Source organism: Varroa jacobsoni, unplaced genomic scaffold (assembly GCF_002532875.2).
Source record: "Varroa jacobsoni isolate VJ856 unplaced genomic scaffold, vjacob_1.0 contig02482, whole genome shotgun sequence".
Taxonomy (NCBI): Eukaryota; Metazoa; Arthropoda; class Arachnida; order Mesostigmata; family Varroidae; genus Varroa; species Varroa jacobsoni.
In genome coordinates this window covers 14,993-36,111 of record NW_019214822.1, presented here as the reverse complement: position 1 = coordinate 36,111, position 21,119 = coordinate 14,993, and the positions used below count along the sequence as shown (strand labels likewise).

At 40.2% G+C, this 21,119-nt stretch overlaps 1 protein-coding gene across 3 annotated transcripts; it reads right to left on the bottom strand.

Moving 5' to 3' along the window:
* Positions 1-548: 548 nt before the first annotated feature.
* Raf (serine/threonine kinase raf oncogene) lies at positions 549-20,882 on the bottom strand. Of its 3 annotated transcripts, none has more exons than XM_022854012.2 (16): positions 18,244-20,882; positions 15,398-15,584; positions 12,685-12,786; positions 11,765-11,870; positions 11,330-11,539; positions 11,026-11,150; positions 10,654-10,820; positions 10,330-10,533; positions 8,610-8,866; positions 6,770-7,816; positions 5,747-5,901; positions 5,419-5,598; positions 5,057-5,294; positions 4,778-4,905; positions 4,282-4,539; positions 549-4,062 (listed from the first exon to the last, which is right to left on the bottom strand). In XM_022854012.2, the coding sequence occupies exons 2-16, from the start codon at positions 15,455-15,457 to the stop codon at positions 3,874-3,876; spliced, it is 3,426 nt and encodes a 1,141-aa protein (XP_022709747.1). In that variant the 5' UTR covers positions 15,458-15,584; positions 18,244-20,882; the 3' UTR covers positions 549-3,873. The 3 variants fall into 3 exon arrangements, with proteins under 3 accessions (XP_022709747.1, XP_086829455.1, XP_086829456.1); XM_086973329.1 differs by having other exon boundaries at positions 7,604-7,816; XM_086973330.1 differs by lacking the exon at positions 6,770-7,816.
* Positions 20,883-21,119: the final 237 nt, after the last annotated feature.

Sequence of the window (21,119 nt, the reverse complement as noted above, 5' to 3'; positions counted from 1 at the left end):
CCTAATAGGCTTACAGTCAGAAAGCAGGTAGATTTATAGTTTTGGAGGAAGCAAGTTTACAGTTCAAGAAAGCAGGGAGTGCTTTTTTCTGTATTTTTTTTGCAACCGTGAACCAATTTCCGACGGACATTGGAAACCTCCTTAATTCTGTTTTAGAACTTTTTTTTTGTGAACTTTTGTTTGTACTTTGTGAAACTGAGAATGCCAAGCAGAAAATAGAGAATACTTGGCCGTTTTTAAAATGAGAATTCGAAAATGAAGTCATTTGGTATAAAAATTATGATTACCGCCTAACATTGCATTCAGTTCCTGTTCTGTTAGCGTTCAGTTTTTAGACCTTTTCCTACTATACTAAAATTGCATTTTGAGAACTTCGAAAATTATGTAGAAACTTGGCATTTTTATAGCCGATCAACCCACATATCAAATAGATCATCTTCCAAATTACCAATGGTTCAATTGTTCTTGCTGCTATTTTTTTTATTAAGGTTCTGCTTGTTTAACTTCAACCCTTTTTATAGCCTTTAAATAATAATCACACGTTGGGCTTTAGTTCAGCGATTTATTTTATCATTATTATTGTTGTTAATAGTGTTACTTATATATCATTCGTGTACTCAACCTTACAGCACTTGCGCTATACAAATGTCAATGCAAGATATCATAAATCTGTACAAATGGGTCCTCTGTCCTTTGCGTTTTCTTAGCCTCAGAAGCATCTAATCCTTTGAATCGCTTCCATTCACGGAAAAACCTCACTTCGTTCGTTTATCGTACACCCCCCCATTTCTCGTCATTTCTCGCCGGCTCAACATAGTTGGCTAGATAACACTTGTTTCGGGAGATAACTACTTCGGACCCTCAATCTGGGAAAGTTCAGGTTGATTCAGGGATTCGAGAGCATATGTTCACATTCGAAGAATCTTGGAAAAACCTTTTCTAAGGGAATATGCCTTGATTTCATGATAAAAGATGCAAAACTTCAAGCGGGGATAAACTTTCACACAATACCTATCACGGCTAATTGCCTAAAAAATTTGCGAGTACCCGGCTGGTCTAACAGATAACCAATAAATTTCGAACTTTACTTGCTGTTGCATTAAACCTCGGCTTGATGGTTGATATTATCGTATTCATAAAGCATTCATTTATACTTCTTCGGCTTAACGCCTAACTTAAAGAAAAAACCAAATAGGATTCCTTTTCAATATATGGCAGCTGTTTCTTCCTTATCTAATCAGTATTCACCCACTTTATGAGTCCAGGTTAATGATTCCATTATTTTGCTAGGCTTCAAAATCCTTAGGACGTTGCTATCCTCTGTTTTACTTGTTGTTCGTTACCGTAATAGCAATGGTAACCGAAAACGCTTGCTTTGCTGTTAGCTTGCCCGATAGCGATAAAGAGGAGCGTTAATATAAAGCAATTTGCACTCCGTTGGAGCGTTTATATCGATGCAAAGATGTCCTGATGTTGTCGTATCATTTCATTCTTTGCAAATGAGACTGACGTCAACAATTTTCCAGGTTTTTCAAGCTCCGTTCTGCACCATTTTCCACCTCTGTCCACCTTGTTCATCGAATAGCATTTACCGCAAGACAGCAGTCTTCCAGCCGCCGTATATTCGCCCAGTATACTATTTACATACAATGCCGTTCCACCATCACCACATCACTTAGTCGGGCTCCTGTTTTTAAGACACCGATATATATATATATCGTGCACTTAAGCCATTCTCTACTCCACATGTATGTATGTTGTTCTTCATAATGGGTATTCAATCTTAATGATATCAACGGATCTAAGGTTACCAAGTCAACAATGCCGCGTTGCTTCTACTCCAACACTATCCACCACCTTCAGGAAATCACTCCAATGTTCCACAAATAGCCAAATAGGCAGCAGCATGTGCTTTACTGCTGACCTTAAACAGGTGCCTCGATATCGTCATTAATGATTCTGTCTGTTCTCGGCTTTGGCTACCTATCTGCTATAATCATTATTGTTTTTGGTAGTTCTACATAGATGTTATTAATAAATTTACATAATGTTAGTGGAAGTTAGTCAATTTAATATTACTAGATATATATATATATATATATATATTATATATATATATATATATATATATAATCTAAAGAGAGAGAGAAGAGGGTAGGGCTAAATAGGCAAATTTTACAGTTAAAAACAACCTTTATAACGGAAAACAAAAATATGATATCAGTATATTCGTCAAAGGTTCTTCTATTATGTAACTGAGTGAGTTCAATCCATTCATTTTCAAGAAAAGTTCACTCAAAAACACTTATGTCCTTAATAAATAATTAACCTAAAGTGGGGCTATATGGGCCACTAATGATTTTGTGCGAGAAAGTCTGTCATTTAACAAAGCTTAAAGGAAATATTTCTTTTCTAAGAAAGGCTTATGATTATGACTAGAGAAGCCGATGATTTTTATTTACTATCATTTACTGTCTAGTTAGATCGAAAATTAACGTTTAGTAAGTCAAAAATTACGATTTGGCAACCCACATGAAGTTCTGTTACGTAATGTGACAAAATTCCATTAAATTTACTGTTTTTGGAATAGTCTAGGTACTGAGACTCTACAAGTTGCATTTTGTTTGGGAGGGAAGAAAAAACAGAACAGCGCGCATCATTTTCGAAAACTAACTTGACCAGACTGAAACTTGTATAACTACCATGGCTATGTGTGATTGTGGTACAAATAATTATCCGTGGCAAATTCTAATCTATGAGTATGTTCATCCGCAATAGGTGTTGACATGTAGTACAACGAGTGCAAAGCTACGATGCCTTAGTTTAAATTGACATATATACATATACACGCGCATATACGCACTTTTGCTAAGCTGAGTCGTACTCTAAGGCCACTTACTTCTTTCAACTGCTCCGTAAAGTTAGCATCGTCAGCATCCTGTTTCTTGTGTATTCGAAATGCAGTGGTCCATAAAGCCCCACCTCGCTCTGACCCATATCCTTAGGGCGATTACGTAACATAAATCAGTTTAATGTCTTTAAAAATGTTGCTTTGAAAATATCGAAACTATGTTAGAGAAAAAAATTACCTGGTCATTTGTTCAGTGAAATGCGAAAAAAGAGCTGACCTATATAGCCCCACTTTTGAAATTCGTGCAACGAAAAAATCCATTAACGCAAATTTGCATTGTACTGATCCATGTACATCTGAAAAATTCAGAATGTTTGATAATAATGAAATTAAAAATTAACGTTTTCTTGCATAAAAAAATGAAATGGCCCATATAAGCCTTGTCGCATATAGCAGCGCCGTTCTTTATGTATGTACACATATATATTCCGCCTAGTTTTTAGAATTCCAAGAATATTATTTATACACATATGTAATAAACCAGCTAGATCCGACTCTCTATTTCACCATTCTGGGTTTTTTCGTGAGAACGAAGCTCCTTCAGTCAGTGTTCGACATAGACATAGATGGTGTAGGATGCATACTTACACCCTGTATCTCACATATTATTGGCGAAGTTGTTGTTCATCTTAGGTAAAACAGTTGGCTCCATAGCACGATCATAGCTAGGTTTGCCGTTAGGAAAAAAATGTTGACGCTTCCGCGATTCACGGAGCGTAAAGCGTGGAGCAATGACTGATATTGAAATCACTGCGTTTTGTTGTTATGTTAAATGTATTAACCTTCTGTATAGTTTCTGTTGATCTCTGCTCAACAATGTTATTGATAACAACATCAATGGATGTCTTTTTTGCCTTTCTTTAGGTTAATGCAAATCTGTAGTAGCTACAACGGCAAATTTTATGGAATAATTACATGCGTTGTTTAGACTTCTTCTACATGCTCTTGTATACACTTTCGGCTTAGAAGTTCCCGGTAGCAGAGAAGAAGGTAAAACTTGGCTGGTTTCCAAACTGCGATGGCGTCTTTGGTGAAGCGCAGGCAAACAGGAAGTCTTCACTCTGCAAATGCGTCCTATTTAAAGTCGGCTCCGAAGTAGAACGATGAATCTTAGGTAATGACCTCATCAAAGACTCCAGCGATGCCAAGATCTGTAATGAGTTAGCACATTTCAGATTAGGCAAAAAAAATTATATGTGGAACAGCCAAGCCTTAAGGTATAACGTCGTAAAATTCTACCTCAGAGCTTTTAAAGCTCATTCATCATCATTGTTTACTGACACAAGATTATTAAACACAGGTATTAATGCACGAGAGAGAATACACGGAGGTTTGTAATAAACTAGATGGACCATATACAGTTAACCCACCTGTCTGAACAGAGGTCGATCATCCCTACAGAATTTTATGCAATCCTCAGTGAGACGCACCAGAGCTTTTGGTGCATCTTTTCGAACATGCGCCATATCAGGTTTAAGAAAACCGTTGCCAACCATGAACAAGATCTGGTCTTTGTTGTTAATATTACTGTAGGGCAATTGTTGAGTTTCAAGTTCATACAGGACAATACCAAACGCGTAAACGTCACTCTGAAAGGAGTACGGAGCAGGATCCTTCATTCGAATCACCTGAAACAACAGGTACGATAGGATGTTTGATTTGCCGCTACAGTGCACTACTAAACGACGCAGAAGCAATGATGGCCAGAAAGAGAACTTTTCCAGGATACAGTCAACTGCCAAGTGAGAAAATCCATAAACTCTAATCGAAAGTTGATCAGCGCACATCCACCTTTGAGTTCCTTAGCAATTTATTCAAACGCTGCTCTGTTAAGAAGATATTTGCATGTAATCAAAGTACGCAAACCTCTGGTGCCATCCACAGGATTGACCCTGTTGGTTGAGAGAATGGACTTGAGCCGCTCCAGCGCGCTTTCACTGTCGCCAAACCGAAGTCCCCTATTTTCACAGTCAAATCATCATGAAGAAAGATATCTACGCAAAAGATAGAGAAAACAACATTTAGTTATTAACGGGTTTTGGCATTATCATTTTATGCCGCTTATCGAGTCGCGTACGTACAACCGAATAGCCGTAGATGTAAGAAATTAGACATGGGTAACTAGCCTACAAATCTTAAACTTACTATTTGACTTGAGATCTCTATGGATAATGTTCTTCGCGTGTAGATAGTCCATGCCTTGGGCAGTCTGTCGAGCAATGTCGATTACTTGCAGCATCTCAAATTTTGTTTCAAGAACATGAAGATGCTTGTATAACGATGAGCCCTCACACCATTGCGTCACAATGGTCAATTGAGGCCGAGATACGCATCCCATAAAGAGAATGATAGACACATGCCGAGTCTTGCGTAGCACCGACACCTAATAAGAAGTGATATAAATAAGAGTGGCAATATTAATGATATAAGCATGTAGTACGTAGATAAGACAGTGTATTTTCAACATTTTTGAATGAAGCATATCTGCTACTTGAAAATGAACTAACCTCATTTTTGAAGGCCTGAAGCTGTGCAGGGGTTGGATTTGTGACATTGAGCTTCTTGAGGGCGACATGACCGTGCCAATGGCCTCGGTAGACAGTTCCAAAGGAACCCGACCCAATACGAGGACCTGTTAGGATTTCCTCGGGAAGTATTTCCCAGTCCTCGATTGATTCACGCGTTGACTAAAACAGTTCACGACAAATACACGTTAAATTGTTGCGACAAAACAAACGATTGTGTCCGACCGACATCATTCAAATTAATCCGACAAGGAGAAGAAATAAAATTAGTTGATAATGTTTTTCTTTATTACATATAAACGTTTCATACTTTCTGGTTAACCGCCTTTTTCGAAGATTCGTCTGCAGAGCGGGCCCGTGGTCTAGGCGTCTTGTGCGACGACGTCGGTGAACCCTGAGCACTTTGCGTCCTAGTAGGTGAGGCAGATGATACCTGTGAGCAACGCGGCGGCACTAAACCAGAACCTGCAGTGTATATATAACAATTAGGATTTTACTAATCGTATTTGCTTTGTGCTTTCAGCGAAAGCGTAGCAAGAAATCCAATGTCGTTTAAACAAAGTTATTAAAGCGCATCGTTGACGCTGGTTTAAAAGCAAACATTAGCACACTCGACCTGTCAGTGTAAACTTTTGTAGTAGTATAGTCTAATCAATCAAGAAACCTATCTCTAAGATGCAGGGCCACATTTAATCGAAGCTATATACCGATTAAATGGAGATCCAAGGTAGTTCAGACTGGTTTCAATAGCGAGAATAACTAATTTAGAAGTAAAATACATTTTAGTAAGTCGCACTAAAATAAATGATCGAAAGTAAGCAGCTGTTAGTGACATAGCAGTTAATTTCTGATTGCCCGCTTTCATGCAACTTATCGGAAAGCTAAGGAATTTTAGGACTGATCGGGAAAGCTGAGCGCCCTTTTATGCTCGAACGATTCGTATAGTAACATTTCTACAGAATCGTAGTAGGATGTTGATGTGTATCATGTTTTAATTTTCACTGCTCGATTATCGTGTTGATTTTTAATGATTCTATAGCCCACCATGCCGGATGTGGTAAAAGCAGCCTTTCGCCACTAGCTTAAAATGTCACGAACTCCGGCATCAGAAATGCAACGCAGTGTAGTATCAAGCAAAATTTAAGCTAGCAGAACACAAAATAGCTAGTCGGCAAATCAAACATATCCTGGGCAAGAATGGTATGAAACTCCGTTTCTTTCACGTAAATGATCAGCATCGAGCCACGATATTAAAAAAAAAACACAACTCCAATCGAAAACCATAAAAACAAGACAAGTGGAATAGGTTCAACAAAACTGAACGAAAACAAACCTCGGTTAACCGAATAGCTGCTGTGTAACGTTGTGGCCTGCTGTTGATGATTTGAATGGTTGAGGTGATGACGAGATGACTGGGAGCCCGAACCTATGCTACTAAAACCAAGCTGCCATGTGCCACCAGTTTTCCCACTATTGTTATTACTACGGCTATTGTTATAGCGACTATTGTTACTGTGACTGTTCAAAGGGACATCGTTATGGCTCGCTGATGAATTGTTTCGTCGCTGAAGTCCTGTCCGCCGTCCGAAACTCGACGAGGTTCCGCTCTTACGATTATGCTGTCGTAAACTTCCTGTCGTCAATCCAGAGTTTCTCCCCACCATCAAGGAGTTGTACGCAAAGTTTGATCCAGAACTACTTCCACCGGCAATTTTGGTAATGTTACTCCCGCCGTTTCTTAGGGAAGTCATTACTAACTCCTTAATCCCACCCCCGCTCACAGAAGACTGTGTCGGCTGTGTGGAGCTCATAGGAGCTTGTGTCGGCGCTATCGTCGTTCCCCCACCAGCAACTGATGGGTGTAACTGCGCGCTGCTGCTCGGGTCGTTTAGGCATTGCTTTGGTATACCGCTGTGTTCAGCTACTGAAGTTGCGCGTGAAGCGGAATTACTACCGTTGAGATTGTAATTATTATTACCATTATTATGATTAGTACTGCATATGTTGATGTTACTATTGTGGCTATGGCTGCTGCTGCTGCTGCTGCCATTATTGCTGCAACCACAGCAACAATTGCAGCATGCTGTGCTTGTTGTGCAGTTGCCTGTGCAGGTGATATTGTTATTGCCTGTGGCAGTAGCAGAAGTACAAACACAACTGCAATTACTGTGCAACGAGGACGCCTGTTGCTGCTGCTGCTGGGGCGAATTTAAATGGACACTATGGTGTTTGTTGCTGTTATTGGGTTTCCGTGAACTTGTCGAGCTGTGCTGACTATTACTGTGGTGATGGCCGCGAAAGGCTGATGAGATTGTATCGCTCCAAGTTGACGTAGCGAATGCTGAAGCAAGGCCACGCGGCGCAATCGGAGGAGAATTCTCTGCAGGATGATACGCCAGGTAGGGTGGGGCGGGCAGGTGCAGAAGCCAGCCACATACGCAACAACAACACGCAGCAAAACAAACAATAAAAAAAAAAGCAAAGATTGGAAAACCAAAGAACACAAACAAGCAAAACAGAACATAATCACCAAAGACAATTTGCAATACGAAAAAGTCATATAATTATCCTAGTACCATAGGGCTATTCAAAGCCTAACAATGTGAAAAATCTCAACAAAAAAGGAACATTTCGCATTTATTTAACGTTAATAGCTTGTTTTGTTGATGCATATCCCCGTTATTTAATACCATCCTGGATATGCAATGTGATCTTGCTAATAGATTTCTTGCACACCTCGTATCTAATAAGAATAAAATAATTCGTATAGAGATTCTCAAGTGTTTTATACCTGTCATTACTCTTAAAATCAACTCTAGATCAAATATGGTGATTATTAGTAAATTATGAGCTTTTATGTATAAATAATTGCGTGAAAACGTAAAATCACGGTGAAAGAAGATCATAGGTTGTGCGCTTTGTAAGGCCACTTTTCTACATTTCTTTAATAGTTTACAACGTTTAGACATGTAAATGATAATAAAAACTTAGGTTAACAAAACCATCTAACTTTCCTGACTCTGTTGGCACGCCTTTTCTCTTTACGTACAATAGACATGTTCCTTATTACATAAGCAACTAGCAGAAAGTACTAATAGGTATTGTATTTGAATGCACCAGCTGACCCATTAGAAAAATTTTCAAGCAAGCTTAGAATAAGTGTCTGTGCTCACCTGGTGATGAGTAGACTTGTGACTTGTATTTGGACAGATCAGCAGAGAAATCCTGGTTCACCATGTTGTAGGAAACATTCGGCGCTGATGTTGACCGCTCCCGTTGAGCAGTAAGGGGTGCTCCTGCAGCGCCTTCATGCGGATCTCCACCACGGCCAGCGCCGCCGCCTGGAATCGCACGCGGGGATGACGCCTCTTCGATGAATGGCTTATAATGCGCTGGGGGTGGCTCAACGCCGTCTTGCATTGCTAATAAACTGTGGACACCAGAAAAAAGCAGTTTAAGAAAGTACCTTTAATGTTTCAGGAAATAAACTGCATCTCCATTAGCACTTGCAAAGGGTGATGTACTCAGTTCGGCGTTTTTGTGCAATCTTTTACATCGAGGCCGAAAAAAATAGACATATACAAAGTACGAAACGTAAGAAGGGACAAACTTTGGCTAGTTTTTTTGTCATAAAGGGCATGCGTTCATCTGCTATTCCTCCTACCATACGAGAGCCAGTTCCTCCTACAGCAAAACAACAAATTTGCCGTGACGGGTAACAATGCGTCGTTTTTGGAATTCAGCCTCTACGCCCCGGAATGACACCACCGAAATCATAAACTTTTTGGCTCACCCCAAATCAAAAGCTTACCGCGTCGCAGACGAGTATGTGGTTGCAGAAGAAACAGAACACTAAGTTGCAGCATAGCACAACAAAAAATCCATTACAAAAAAAACAGAGCAAACTTTAAAGTTAATTGCCGCCTTCCACAAGTGCATAACTTATGATCCTTCTGTTTCGGTGAAGGCGTTAGTGAATAAATTTGACATGAGTGAACGTACGTTGTCATGGATTGTTGAAGAAGATTTCAGATACACATTACGTGCCATAATGTTCCTTGGAAGCAATAAAACTAAGATATCGTTTTTTTTTGCTACTCAATTCTCTCGAAAATAAAGCAGTAAGTTGTCTTGAAATTTTTTTCTCGCAATACAATAGTTATTGTCGATAAAAGATTCAGTCGAAAAATTGAAGGCTAACCTGCTTACGATTCTGATAATCTTCCGATTATAGCTAAAAGCAAATTTCCGGCTAACGGTGATTCTCTGAACGTAGTGTCCACTAAAAGAGACGCCATGCTATTATGCTTCTTCCAGGAAAGCGAATGTGTTTATTTGCGTGTTCTACAAACTGTTATATAACTGCGGATAGCTAAAGTGTCCGAAAGAAAACCGTACGTTTTTCAGCAAGATGGTGCAGTGGTTGATGCTAGCCCATTAGTTCAAAATTAGCTGTATAAAAATATAAGCATGCCGTGTAATAAGCACAAGCTGCTGCAGACCAGCCCAAATCTGAGCCCGGTTGGTAACTTTGAGGGAGGGTCCAGTGGGTTTCGATACGTCAACGTGGATTCGCTCATTTATTTTTTCCAGAAAGCATTCTCAGAATTACAACGGAAACATTTGAAGCAACCCCGATTTAGATCCGAATAGAAGATGTAATCGCAGTAAGTAGTGGTTGTATTGAATAAATATTTCTTTCAAACAATACTTCTAGCACATTTCGTCGAATTTGCTCTTGTTTAGATACGGTATTAGAAACAATTCACGAGAAAAATTGCCACTTTAGATGAGCGTCCCTCTCTCTTTATATATATATATTAAATGGATTAGATAAATATATAATTATACAGATTCTCCCTGCACGTATGGAAAACTGATAGGTACACTCACTGTTTATAATACTGCTGGTCGACTCGAAGTGGTTGACATAACGCTGGTACGGAGTCAGCACATCGTGGATGAAATCTGTAGCCACAGGTCTGGCATCGAAAGCCATGAAATAGAAGTTTTCGGCAGCACTCGCAAAATGCCAACGAAAAGAACGTCTTGCGGACGTAGTTATGTGATATCGATGTGGTAACCGGGAACTTATCTCTGTTGGAAATAATAAATAATGAAAATATATAATTGTTCTCATATTTACCACATTCATTGGATGCATATTCCATATATTTCATTAAAGCTGTGCGGTTTATATTATACCTGTCTTCATACCTGATTCGTACGCTAAGCTCAGCATCCCCTCCGAGTGCACCCATATCGGTGTCCCAATCAACAAGTTCTCCTGAATCCGCCTTGTATGCGAGACACATCTCAGGGCTTAACTTACGTCGCTTCATCGCCTTTGCCAACGCTTCCACGACAGTCTGGCCTGGTCGAACCTAAGAAGATACAATAAAAAAACTGGAAGTACAGCCTATAGCGACGCTCATATGCCGAGCATCTGGCAGCTAAACTGTTATTCTGTAATATTTAACCGAACACCATTTAATTAAAACTGTATTGGTAGACATCGAGCCATACGTAACCGTTTCATGTGTTAATGGTATGGCATAATTATTATTGTAAATATTTTCACTTCCATACCTGTACTGTGGTGTGCTGAGCGTTAGGCAGTTCGATCCGAACGACGCTTCGCATTGGCGATCGTGGCGCTCCGCCGTCTCCACTGGTAGCCCCGCCTCGGCCGCCTATGGAATTGGCAACGCCACCTGTAATACGGGTAAGCCAATATGATATCAAGGCTATGCCCACTGACCGCGCTACCCATTGATTAGATGAGGCTATCATAGCGAGTAGCTATATGCGCTATATATGGTTAAATTGCCTAATATTTATGCTATATATAACAAGCTTTGCGTTAAGGAGTCTGCCGTGTTTCAAAACTCACCTTCTAACAATGCCGCGGCAAAGTTAGTATCATCAGGACTCTGGTTTCCATTGAACGCCGAAGATGAACCCATTACTGCAGAATTAGCCCCAGAAGTTGATGACAAGGCTGTTGCAGACGCCGTAGAAGATGACGACCCGGTACCCCCAGAAGCTGTCGAGTACCCAGTACTGCTAGTTCCAATACTACTGGTAACACTAGCACCTATAGCTGAAAATGAAAGGAAATTATAAAGAGAAATTATATTTAAATGCCACACCTTAAGCCTTGGAGCAATCGAATATGACTATCGTTTATCCCATAGATATGTTCTTGTACATAAGCCTGTGTAAAGCTAGAACCCGACCAAAGCGTCCATTGCAGGAGCATTTCGTTAAGGATTTTTTAAACTCTAATATCGATTGTATACTACCTTATGTACAAAATCGTATTCACCTGTTGCTGTTGAACTACTACCGGTAGAAGGATCTCCAAGAGCGTCAAGAAGTTCCTGCTCACGACTTTGAAAGTCATCAAGCCTTGACGTAAGGTACTCGTATTCCTAAAGCATTGCACAAATGTTTATAACCCATTTATACGCTTATTGACTACATTAATTACCTTCATTACTGAATAAAAATTTTATAATAACTAAATTAAAGCAATGTTGTATGTCTCAAGCGCTGTGCAACACAACGGCTTTTTTTAGGAAGCCTTAATGCAAAGACGGCGGAGGAAGGAATTCCTCTAGCACAGTTTTCTATAAGGAATGTTTCTTGTTGTTTGATAAAACAACTTAGAACCAGTTGCTGGCCGGCAAGTTATTGTATAAATTATGTCGATATTACCTTTCAAACAATTTCATTGGTAGAGGAGGTCAAATCGCGGCTAATTTATGTACCCTACTTTAGAGAGAATATGGCGCGAAAAAATCGGTCGTCTTTGATTAAATAAGCGCATTTTGTTGAAGCTACATGCTATTCACATTTTAACTACAATCAAGATTTTTTTTAACATAATATAATAGCTATCACAAATCACGATCTCCAACGTAACGTCGTTGGTATTCAGTGACTCTCCTCCTGATCTCCCATTTGCGCAGAGCGTTCATGCTTCCTTCGGGCTGTATTAAACATTATAAAAAATAAGAATACTGTAGAGCGCACACTCGTAAATAACAACAACACTGACATGACACCAAAATTTCCTTTTCAAATGAAGGATGCTGACGAAAGGCATGTTTTAGAATAACCATTTTGAGGACAAACATCGATTACTAGATTGCTAAATAGCAAAGTAAAAAATGCTTCCTACTTCCCTTAATACTAAGTAACACACTTACTACTAACAATAATATTTGGAGAAGGAAAAATCACCTGTAAATAGATGGAAGGCGGGTGCTGGTAACCGGAGAAGCGTTGATTCAACATCTCCAAGTTTGTCTGAGTCAGCCGAATCATATTTCGGATGTTCTTTAGCTATAGGGAAGAGAATCGTTTAATAAGATTAATACTTCGACCGATGTCAAAAAAAATGGAATTGCGAAAACGTGTATTAGTTTAAAAATATGTTTATTTGCTAAATATAAAAATTAAAGAGTTCATATTCTACGATTAGGGATACTCTAACATGGCCTGATCGTAGAGGCGAGCAGGTTCAGCCAATAATTTTACTCTTAAAGCAAGCTGCCTAATTTAAACATGCGCGCGTTAACATAAACGGAATTCGACTTCTGCTCCTAAAAATTTATTTGTAAATAATTAATGCTTAGTACGTCAACACCGTTTATACTTGATGAAGTAGTTGAAAATTATGTACTCAGTCGCCAGTAATCAGCAAATAATTCTGGTGATATCGCATGCTTTGCTAACATAGAATGCCCTAAAACATACAGAGAGTTATTGGTTATGCTATTTATTGTTATGAAAGATGTGGTTCGAGGTTAAAAATTTAAATGTGACACTGCATCCGCCGAAAACAAGCGTTTTCCAGCTTCTATAAAGTTAGGCTGTTACAATCGAATTTCGCGAATTTTGAAATTTAGTAACTTTGAACTAGTTAGGCTAGAATGATGATTATTTATTAGTATATGTTAGAAACACCCTCCTTTATTTTTCATACATTTATCTTAGGGCTCTGGCATCACCTAGACAAATCTACATCCACGATTCAAGTTTTCGTGTGTAATTTCTTTATGGCTTCTCAAGGTAAATAACTAGTGGCATATGCTTGCTCATTAGTGTTTTTTTAGGTCATGGAAAGTCCCGTAATCAAACGGACTTAGGTCGAGGGAATAAGAAATTTGAATCCAACGTTAAAAATAAAGTAACCAAGCTGCGCATTTGTGATTGTCGTGCCAACGGCCGTGAATCTCCGGAGGAAAACGGGGTACCGGGCCGCATTCATTGTTTCACTTTCGGCGAGTGTCAGCATATCTTTCTGATATCCACTCTACCAATGACAAATTCTACCATTGTTTTAGGTCCGAAACTACTCGACACTCCCACCGAACTCAATTTCTCTCTAGAGCAATGCCACTCACGTCCTTGGTCCTTCTTCGACCGATGGTAAAGATTGAACCATGTCTTTTCTATGGTGACCATATGCTTCAGACGGGTTGTTCGTTGATTAAAGTTTTGCAAATTGCACGTGGAATACGTTACACGTTACTAACCTGTAGTGGATTTACTGCAGAAATGGAATTCCGCATTTACAATGTTTTGAGCTATAATTATGCCAGTTTTGGCCGACAAGCCCTTAGACTTTTTTAGACAAAAGCAGAGCCTCTGTGTGTAATGTGTCCTTATCTTTCGGGTTTCGACATCTGCTCATCTTCTCGGTGGTCTTCAGCACTCTAATCTCCGTTCTTAAAACGTTTGCACCATTTTCGCACTGCTCTATCTTCAATTTTTGACGAACTTCCGCGGCGCTGTGGCCTTCGAGGAGCAAAAACTTAACTACTGAGCGTTGATATTCGAGTTTAAAAGGTGCTCCGTCAGTGTTTACTCACAGGCGTCTAGAAATGTGGGGTACTTAGCAGCAGACGGCACATAGTTAAAAAATTACTCAATTTCAGAGTTCGCCGCATTCTGTAACAGCCTGATAATATGGTAGTTATGTGCTTGATTTCGAATTTCGATTTTATATTCCGTTTTTTAAATGCTTAAATCATATTTTTCAACTTGATGCCTACTTCGTTGCAAAGCAGAAACATAAAATAATAGTACTTAGTTCTTACAATACTTAGCTGTGCGTCAGATGATTAAATTTTAAATGAGCAATTTAGCACCTGATGCACGGTTAGGTGCTACACGTAAGGGATCATCAAACACAAACTCTATTTAGGTAAGCTGATTCAGAACGTTCACGTTGCCGATTCAGGTAATAGAAACACACTTGATTCGCTCTCTAATTACCAAGCTCTACAGTAAAAAGAACAGCTAATATTTGTCACCCATATTTTGCAATTTGATGTACTATATGCACTAAAGATCTTAAATGCTGATGCCTCTTGATTTTATGATCTATATATTAATTTCTCATTATTTATATCATCCACACGCGATATGTCGTCCCAACTTAGCTTCTAAAATCTATACTCTGATCTATTGCATGCCTCGCCAGAACGCTAAAGCAGTGTGCAATAAACAATATTTTATTTATGACGAGAAACGAGTTCCAAGTTGCTGACTTATTGATGTTGTCTAACTCAACTAAGGACAAGGGCAAAAAGCTCTTTAGTTAAAAATTATTAATGCACTACGAATCGCAGTCGTATGTATAACTAAGGTAACAATATATAGGCATGTGGCGACCCCAGTAATTTTATAAACTTGACAGGAAGTCTTAGTAACTTTCCTCCGTTGGCTTTCAACTTAATGGATTTGTATGCTTATCCGCCGTGTATTTTCCCGATTCTTGGGGCATATGAAAAATATTATACTTCATCAATACTGTACTAGTAAACGAGATGGAGCCAGCCAAGGCAATAGATCGTGCTATATAAGTTTAATTTAACAAATTAACATAATTACAGATATGCACTTTAAGTGTTATGATTATTATTATTAAGTTATGAAAGTTACGTACCTCGCCGTGCACAAGATCATCATTCGTAGGAATGGGGGTTCCGTTCACTACCGAGGCCATCGTCACGTTACTTGCGCAAACAATTTTTTCACACTCCCACTGTCACACTTTATGGAGTTCGATTTCCCACTGCGGCCGTTCGTCTTCGTTACTCTGTTTTTTTCTTCTGGTTCTGTTATTACGAGTACTGTTGAAACATATAAAGTAAATTCGATTTGATTGTTTTCGTTTCTTATATTTCGCCTGAACAATGTATGTAATGAATGGCTTTGTGATTTTGATCTACCTGTGCACGTTTTCGTAGAAACTGCGTTTAAAAGTGTTTTCTTATTCGTCTGTTACGATCACTGCTGTAGCCTAGAGAGTCCAGTTTGTTTGAATGGGGAAACCAAGACCAGATTGTTATCCATCGTCCAATGAATATTAGGTGTTGACGTGAGGCCTCTTTACCCAGCAATTTTACAGCAATTTCAAGTGCTGGAATCGGTCACTAATTCTACTTCTATCGAAAGTATCCGACACAAAAATTAAAACCGGTACGGAAACACCGCAATCACAGAGCTGCATTGCATTCTTATCTTCTCACTTAGTAGAAGAACTTCACATTACCATTATTGTCCAAGCAGCATTTGTTATTCTTTTGAGCCCGCCTGAAGTTCACCACTGGCTAGACGTCATTTAGACTATCAGTGATTATGAAGTTACTTTAGTACATCTATGCCGTGCGCCGTTCTGTACTTGTTATGGTCAGCCTCTGCATGACACAGTGAAGTCGAGCAGTTTTTTTAAGCTTCGCGCAACGACGTGGACGAGACCTGTCAAATATACCTGCTAAATCAGCTTACTGACGCTAATGGTCAGTTAATTCGATTATTATTGATACCACCGGCGCTATGATATCACACAATGACGAGCGTTATGTCTATGGTTTCGGAGTGATGTATTTACTTGGCATCAGCATACGGATAAGTTCTTTGATTATGTAAAGTAACTGATAATTGAACACTGTTATAGTCACCGTTTTGCAGTAAAATTGATCAGTCATTAACCACGAATTTGCGCTCCCCTCAGGTGCGCGATATTTATTTATTATAGGAAGGAAGCGCCATACTTTTCTGGTAAACATTTGTAAATTTTCGTATTCTTTCTTGATCAGCCGCAGTGGGCTTTACAGCCTATCTGTCTCCTTCGTCCAAAAATTGTAAACTATACCCATCGCTACATCCCCTAAATTTGTCCAACATAACGTTTTACTTTGTAGGAAGTTATTAGTTTTCCAGTCTGCAATGATGAGGTAATATTTTGATTCTACTCAACATAGTAGATAAAATTACCCATTACAGTATAAAGTAAGTCAACTTGCTTGTGGCCAGAAACGATAGTCATTGGCCAACCATTTGCCACTTATTGGTGCATATCACTGCTTTAAAACGCGAACCGACGCAATGAATGCTCCAGAGGCAGCTGTCTTTCCGACCTGATGATCACAATTACTGGTACGTTGTTGTCTTTCGATTTAGCCGGTTTCACGTACGTTGTTTTCTTTTAAACTACCGAATCACTTACACAAAGGACACTAGTTGCAGCGGCCTTAACGTCATCTATGTCATCATCATCATCATCATCATCATAATCATCGTTACGATCATCACTTGCGTAGACAGTTACACTCGGATAATCGCGCACAAACACGCGCTTTTCACTACCCTCGTTCTTAGTAGTACTGAACTATAATTTAGCCCTCTGATGATTTAAGGTAACTTGTTGAGTGATAAGCAAAATCCTGAATTTGCATGCTTTTATAGTCCAACCACGGCAGGTTCTGCAAACGCAAAATACGCCACGTGAACCGTTAAGAATCCCCTCACAATTACAGGGGAGTAGATACTGTAAAGTAGAAATAGGTAAAATGATAAATGACAGATATGTATTACCCAGCAATTGTGTAGGCTTGTTTAGCTTGACTTCGTTAATATTGATAGTGGATGTATATTAGCTGTCATATGTAGTTCCAGTGTTCGGTGTTGACATTTCCAGCCTTTGGGAATTCACATGGTAACCCAGTTACAAATCAGCCTGCGTTCTTTTGCCTTTTCCTTGAGATGTTTGTCTCGATGATGACGAACAAAGTTGTCGATGGTCTTTTCCCTTTTCCTTTCAACTTAGGGTTCGAAGTTCTAAGGTGTTGATCAAAAGCGCAATGGAAGAGAGCAGTACACTCGTCTTGCTGTAATAATCAACTTACAGTTTGGTTGTCGCTAGTATCAGCATTGGACGGATAACAGGTGATGACTAAGAAAACTTAAAAGCAGTACTTTTACGGCCAAGAAGAAATACTTAAGCTGCAGTAGAAATTCGATAGGGAATTGCAGCAACAAAACTACTCGTTTTTGCTCGTGCTCCACTTGAGCGCTGCTGAGTTGAGTAGGACTTCGATCATTCTACCATTACAAGCTCACATCCACTGTACATAGATGGCCCCAGCATGCTGCGGACCGATACTGATCGTAATAGCAGCAGCACACGGTTAAAGCACCCGAAATAGTCGCAATCACAGCACATGCATCAAATGACCGTGACTACCAACAATATGTAATTGAGTGACTATAATACGCAGGGTCGCTAAAATGTCTATAGTAAACAGTACTGCTTCTTTAGAACAGGCACAGCCGATCGTCGAAGAGCTGTATATTATTATTATTATTACAGATCAGTTTAGCGCTCAGCTATCTTCGGACTTCGGAGATTTTTTGACAGTGTTATATACACGAATCAGTCTGGCTACAGCTTAACAGAACAGCAAGCGTAACAGTAGTACGAATAGTTTTACATCAGAAATTACTAACGGCTTTGTTTCCTCCTGAGCAATTCACCTCCAGCGCATTTTTCTGCTGAACGGTACTATAAGAGGCACGACCTGTCGTCGACGACGTCGAACGCGACTCTTTCACGAGACAAGCGAGCTTATGGCGATAGCGGTCACGACAGGCGCAGTAAAAGGAGCAACATCCGAAACCCAACGGCGGCCGCATTGGAAGAAAGGGGCCCTCCGCCAATTCCAGCACTCGTACGCTGTCACCGCTGCTTCACTGGGGTTAGTTCATTTAGTGCAGTTCAATCGCACGCTTCACACGACACTGTTTACTCCAGCCCGTCACTGCGCTGCGTGTTCACCAACATCGGAGTGGACTTGTTATTGTTGGAACTGTACCATTTTGTGGGTCGATGTCGGTGTGTCCGGATCTGTGTCGTTGTCTGTTTGCCGCTATAATGCCCTTGGACGTTGATGTTTTTATTTTTACTCGTACTGATGCTGTTGTCATCCATACGTGTCAGCGTAGACTCACTTGATCTCGGATAGCCTACTGCGTCTCGTTTGCCTTATGGGGATTATTCATCAATGATGCGCCGTGCTACTTCTGCATAACCACGGTTGAAGAAGGGCTGGCTGACTGACATATTACATACAAAACTCATACAACAGCAGCATCTGAAACGCAGCAGGGGCAAACTTAGCAGAATTTAGGGCCTAGGAAGCTGGTAGCCGCTAGGACGGCAACGGGCCAATCCTGAATGGATCCTGCTGCCCCCTATTACTTATGCCAGTTCCGTCGAGAGCACCATGAGGGTGCACAGTTTGCTTTGCAGCGTTGCAATGGAGCAGAAATTACCAGCCAGCGCTGATTGTCCAGTGGCTGCTGCGACAACCCCCGTCCGGGACTACTCAGCAGACGGACAGACACACTGTGGTGCTCACTTTCGACGAGCATCAACACACCGACAACACTGCTACAGTAGCAGCGCCAGCAACAGCTAGCGAACCGGGCAGGAGCTCGCTGCCTCGAGTTCGGCTGCTTGCTGGCTGGCACGCACACGCAAGATCAGACAGACAGACAGTCAGATAGCTTTACTCTGTTTCGTCCGCAGCGGTGTGAGCGGAAACAGCGCAGACTCGGTGGTCAAAGCGGCAGAAGTGCGGCCATCACAAGACATTAATAGCGGCGGCGGCGGCGACGACCAACCGTCGCTATAGGAATAACCTATTGTCTATGACGAGCAGTGTTGAGAAAAAAAAGACGAATAGATGCATCCACACTCCTACCGTACTTCTACTCCGTAGTAGTGTAGTCCAAGTGCGGTTAGTTGTGAGGCACTCTACGTCCAAGAAAACTATTAACTTCTATTTCTCTCACCCACAGCAAATAGCACCATCCGCTAGCAATAGTACCACACTACATTTGAAATGTGCCATAAAACGTGCCCGACAACACTAGGACACAGAGTCCTGCAAACTCACTAGCGCCCTTATGCCACCATTATAGCGCATTTTTGATGTATATATATACATTTCTGATGTAACACTGCTCTTCACTAAAAACGGTGGGCACAGATTGACGAACGGAAAGTTATTTTGTCTTATTGATGCTATCGATTAGCTTTATTTTAGGATAACAGAGAACCTACAGGTCGACATAGATAACTTTATAAGCAATCAAAACATACGGTACATTTATCATAGTATATTTTAATCCAAAATCAATTTTAAAATTTGATGTTTAAAATCACAACGTATTTCCTAATTGTCCAGCGTAAATTGCGTTCCTCGAAAGTTCTGTTTAGAAAACTCACAACTGTATAACGAACAATGTTTTTACTTCGTAAAATCAAACGAATTCCTGTCATAACGATCCTACAGGTTTTCCTCATCATCGGGCCCAAGAGGTTGTCGCCACTCAATTTGTGCGGTAGCCTGTGTGTTGGGCCAAGCCAAACCTCTAAAAATATTCAAGACCATTACATTCCTTCCCAGGATCGGCCCACTCACGACGCACATACTCGAGTTTAACCCGTTTAATGGAATAGAATATGATTAGCGATCGCAATTTCCCCGGCCCCTTAAGCGATGCTTTCCGTATTTGAGATAAATCCTGATTGAAAAACAAAAAAGCGAGCTCAAATATAGTTACCTCCATGGACTACTACAATAAAATTTATTTTCACAACAAATAAATCGTAACCTTATTCTTTATTTTTGAAAAAAATTGGCATCGTTTAATTATAAGAATAATCTTGTTTATTTTTCTTTGAGCAAACTTCGTCGCAATCTTGGGTAAAAACATGTTCATACGATTTAGAAATGTTTGATTGCAAAATTCAAGTTTTAATCTCTGACGAAAAACACTACGTCATTAAGTATTTTCGTCTCATCTTGGGCTCGAGTAAACACGTCGAATTTGTTTTTACCCAATCGCATGCATTAATTCAAGCTGCATGCCATTTAACGAATAGATGTTTATCACGGTTCTTCCTTGATGTGTTTTATGCAATAGCTTCCATGCAAAGATAGTATATTTTTAAGTCGAACGCACCACTAATGGATCTCTTTGACAGGCTGCGGCTGTCCCTCAGCGGAACGGTTTGTGATACCAAAACCAGTCGTATCAAATTGTACCACAGGTTGACACAGCCACCCTTTCTTGTCTGCTGTTGTCGTTCTAGAAAAACTCATCACTCTGCTTAGCATACGACAAAAACTTGAGTAGGCGGCTGCAGCAGCAGAACGCAGCAGGCGTTCGTTTGGCCGCGGAGAGTTCTGACTGAATGAGTGAGCTATGCCGCTTAAACAACAAAACCCCAAGCAGCAGCCGACCGTCGATGTGCGACCTGGCCTTCCGCTGTTGTACCGTCAATGTTGTTACGCCGACTCCAATATTGTGATTAT